At 54.6% G+C, this 4,168-nt stretch overlaps 1 protein-coding gene across 1 annotated transcript in view; it reads right to left on the reverse strand.

Moving 5' to 3' along the window:
• Positions 1 to 2,942, reverse strand: part of Laptm5 (lysosomal protein transmembrane 5) — a 20,921-nt gene extending 17,979 nt beyond the window's left edge. The window contains exon 1 of the mRNA XM_005353147.3: positions 2,814 to 2,942. Within this exon, the coding sequence (XP_005353204.1) occupies positions 2,814 to 2,900 (87 nt within the window). The 5' untranslated portion in view covers positions 2,901 to 2,942. The remainder of the gene's footprint in view (positions 1 to 2,813) is intronic.
• Between the last annotated feature and the right edge of the window lie 1,226 nt (positions 2,943 to 4,168).

Here is a 4,168-nt window from a genome sequence, read left to right on the forward strand (position 1 = left end):
AAAAAAAAAAAAAAGGTGGGGGAGGGACACAGAGGTTTCGCTAGCAAAAAGGTTTGCTGGGGTCTCCTCCTCTCTCCATGTCTCCTGCCCCCGACTTAGGACACCCTGGGCAGGACTCAAGAGACCAGTGAAGAGCACTTTCACTTCCGTGTGCAAGCCTGGGAGCCTGAAGCCTCCATCCAGACCACAAGCCACGCTGCCATGCAGGATCTTCCCGTAATTGTGCCCCACGGTTCCCTGAAGCGTGGCCCTATCTCAGGCGTCAATGGCCCAATTTAACCCTCACCCAAGTCCACAAATAGCTCACAACATACAGAGTCGTCACCCATGGCTGGCTCCAGATGACAGCACCTTGAGTGACTGGTACATCTGGCCGTGGCTTCTCTTTTTCTAGCCAGATGTGTGAGCTCCTGCTGGCACACCTGCCACCTACCTGCTGCACCAAAGGAAAGACCCCAGCCCCTTTTTTCTGGGAAGAAACAGGAGTCTCGAGCCGGGTGGGGGGGGGGCAGGAAAATAAAAACTGTGTACCCTAACCCAGCCCCTGGGATGGGTGTCTGTCTTCCAGGCTGCTCCCCTGCTCCTCTGCCCCCCTGTGGCTCTAGAACATTCCATGGCTCTGCATGTCTCACATACCAAGCAGCGGTTCTACAGCCGGCACAATCATGACCCCCATCTAGGGACTCGAATGGTGGCCCAGGGGGTGACTCCTGGCAGACAATGCAAAGACCCACCCAGCCCCAAATAGCAGCGGGACACAGGAAGAAAGGGTCGAAGGCCCAACCTCACATAAAGCTGTTGGCACTTCCTCCTCCCCAGCCTCCCGGGCAGCCTCAGTAGGGCCCTTGTAGCAGACACACCTCATCTTTGCACCCTAACTTCTCATGAACACTTCCCCAACCACACTGCGGCCAAACCCTGCCCTTCCACCCATGGTGCCCCTTCCAGGAAGCCTTCCTGGACCACTTGGCCCACAGTCTCCAGGTTCCTATGGAAATAGGATATCAACTCACCCATCCATAGCCAAGGAGCTTGGATGGCATGAACAAGAAGAAACCTCAGTGGTCACGCAGTACAGCCCACTGGGGTGTTTTTGTTGTTTTTTAATATATTTAATATATTCTGAGATACCAGACAATCAGACGGGAATGTCCTTCTCAGAAAGGCAGGAACACAGCCACCAGAGCAGGCGGAGCAAGGGTCCCCTCTGCCGCAAGCCCTTCCACCCCCCTGAAGCCACTTAGAGACCTCTCGGCACTCTGCCAACATCTGAGTTAGAAACCCCCAGTCCACAGCCCCCGGTCCCCACTTTAGAAAGGGAAGCAGCCCCAAGTCAGATTTTCTCAGAAACTCAAACAACTGGCTAGAGCAGAGCTGGCGTAAGGACCTCGCCACATCCTTCCCAGGACACTGTGGCATCCCCGAGACGACAGCCTGAAAGACTTGATGTGGAGACAAAGTGCCACCGCCCCTGTCAGCTCCCTCTGAGCTCCCCCTGATGCCAACCTCTGGATCAGGGGTTCTCAACCTGTGGGTTGCGACCCCTTTGACAAACATCTATTTCATATATATGTGTGTGTGTATATATACATATATATATATATATGATTCATATCAGTAGCAAAATTACAGTTACGAGGAAGCAATGAAAATAATTTTATGGTTGGGGGTCACCACGACACGAAGAACTGTACTTATTAAAGGGTCACAGCGTTAGGAAGGCTGGGAACCGCTGCTCTACATGGACAGGTTGGGGCACACATAAAAAGGCAGTGGCTCTCACGCTTTATAGATACCCACTTCACCCACGCAGCAGCCTCCCTCGCAGCTCTCATCATCCTTATCATCTTTTGATCTAAGGAAGGAGGCTCGGAGAGGTTACACCAGTCACCCAAGGTTGCACAGCAAAGACTGGGAAGGGGGGAGGGCAGGGAGACATACACAAGAGCCTATGGACAGAGCAGGCTCTTACCACTGCCCAGCCACCCTGCCTGTGGCCGGAAGCAGATGTCACCAGGCTCAGCAGCCTAAGGATTTAGGTTGATTTTGAGGAAGCACTTCCAGGCCCAGGAGAGTTGCTAGCCACAGGCTCTGTCTGAGTCAGTGAAGCAGGAAGATGCCTGGGCCTCAGGGAGCTGCTTGTGGCCAGGGGCTGGGGGTAGAGGGGGGGGGTGTGAGGGGGTGTAGACCTGAGCAGAATAGAACAGAGACCCGACTTTGGGCCTCTGGGAGCTGCGTGTGGCCAGGGGCTGGGGGCAGATGTAGATCCAAACAGAACAGAACAGAGACCCCAGCCTTGGGCCAATCCAGAGAGACTTTTCCCTGGGGACTGTGACTTGCCCAGGGTCATGATGTGGCAAGCCTGGAGTCACTGAGTCATGCTGGCTGCACCAAGCAGTTCCCCAAAGCTTAGAACTTGAGCTGCCCTGGAAGGGAGAAGCCAGTGGTTTGACTGAGCTGTGAGCTGAGAGGAACAGGGTCCCCTGAATCTACTGGAAGCCCAGTAGGTATGACCCCAGATCCCAGCCCTAGGATAGGGCCCAGAAAGCCCTGCATTCAGCCTTGCTGGGACCCACTTCCTGGAACCATCCCAGCCTGCCCATCTCTTCGCACACCGACAGCCTTAAGGGCACTGTTCTCATTCCATCTGACAAAGGGCTGCTGAGCCCAGGGCAGCACAAGGCTTGTCCAGAGTCCCTCATACAACTGATAAGTAGTAATCCACCCATTGGAAGGTCTCAGTGGGTCGTCACGCATTGACACACGCACATACATGCCCACACATACGACACCCCAGACACCCCAGTACTCACTATGTGGTAGATGGCCAGGGCGGTGGTTGCGACTCGGACGTTGAAGCAACAGCATGTCTGCCGGACCGGTGCCGCACGGGAGGCCATGGTGCAGGGTCCCCTGTTCAGAGGCTCTGAGCAACAAGGAGTCCTGGGCTCACAGCAGGGCAAAAAAAAAGAGGAAGCTGCCGGCTGCCCGCCTCACTTCCGCCTTGCCCTCAGACAGTGGGGGCCAAGTCTGTATGTCTGGGGTAAAACAGCTGCAGTGGGGGGGAAGCGGGGAGGGTCACATCCGACCTCAGGGAGCCCTACTGATGTATCTACCACTCCCAGGGGCACCAGTGCTCTGGGGCTGGGCTAAGCATTCATACACACCGCTTCCTGGATGCTAAACACCACCCTTAGAAGCGCATTTCTAGAAAAAGTATCTGCCAACCAGAGAAGTCAAGTCTTTGCCCCCAATGAAACAGTATTTCTGATAGCAGGATTCAAACCCAGATCTGCCTAGCTACAAAAACAGCAACTGTCTTTGCTCCTCACCTGAGCTTATCCCCATTCTACAGAAGGGAAAACTGAGGCACGGGGTGAGCTCATTACTCGCTTGCTGTTGCCCAGCTAGTCTAAAAAGGAATGAGGATTGGAACAGAAGCCAGGGGGGCTCTAGAAGCCACCCCTGGAGATGAGATCCTCGATCATTTCCACCTCCCCCTCAACCTGGACTCTGAAGGAGAGAAGAATTGTCACCAAGCAAAGACATGGGCTTGAGCACGGGCTGGGCCCTGTAATAAGCTCCCCCTTTTGCAATCTGTAACCCCTGGAGGTGATTTGGGAGACCCCTGGCCGAACCTGCTTTGTGAGATCTCTGAAACAGAAAACTAGGATTGCATATTCTTCCTGGGAAACGTTGGAATTAATAAACTCGAGGCTCTTCCCTGACTTCTCAGAGGATAGGGGACCCTCACAATTAAAGGAAGGGACGCGCAGCCCCAAGCGGACAGCAGGGTAGGAACCGCTGGGAAGCCCCGCCTCCCGTGACATTCTAGAACTTGGATTGGCTACCACAGGTGTTCATCATTTTCTGTCCCAGGAGAGATTTTAAAAGGCCCTTCAGCACCCCGCCCCCCATCTTGAAAGGGGTTGCCCGACAGAGCAACAAAATCCGGCAGGGTGAGGGCTAGTGTTCCTCACTGAGTTCCTGAGTTCGGCTCCCCAGCGTCCATGTACAAGGCGGCCCCACCTGTAATCCAGTGGTTGAGCTCGGGGCTCGGTGAGAGACCCTGCCGCCAAGCCATTGAGAAAGACACCAGTGTCAACCTCTGACCTACACACACACACACACACACACACACACACACACACACACACACACACACACA

This window comes from Microtus ochrogaster, chromosome 10, assembly GCF_000317375.1.
Source record: "Microtus ochrogaster isolate Prairie Vole_2 chromosome 10, MicOch1.0, whole genome shotgun sequence".
NCBI lineage: Eukaryota > Metazoa > Chordata > Mammalia > Rodentia > Cricetidae > Microtus > Microtus ochrogaster.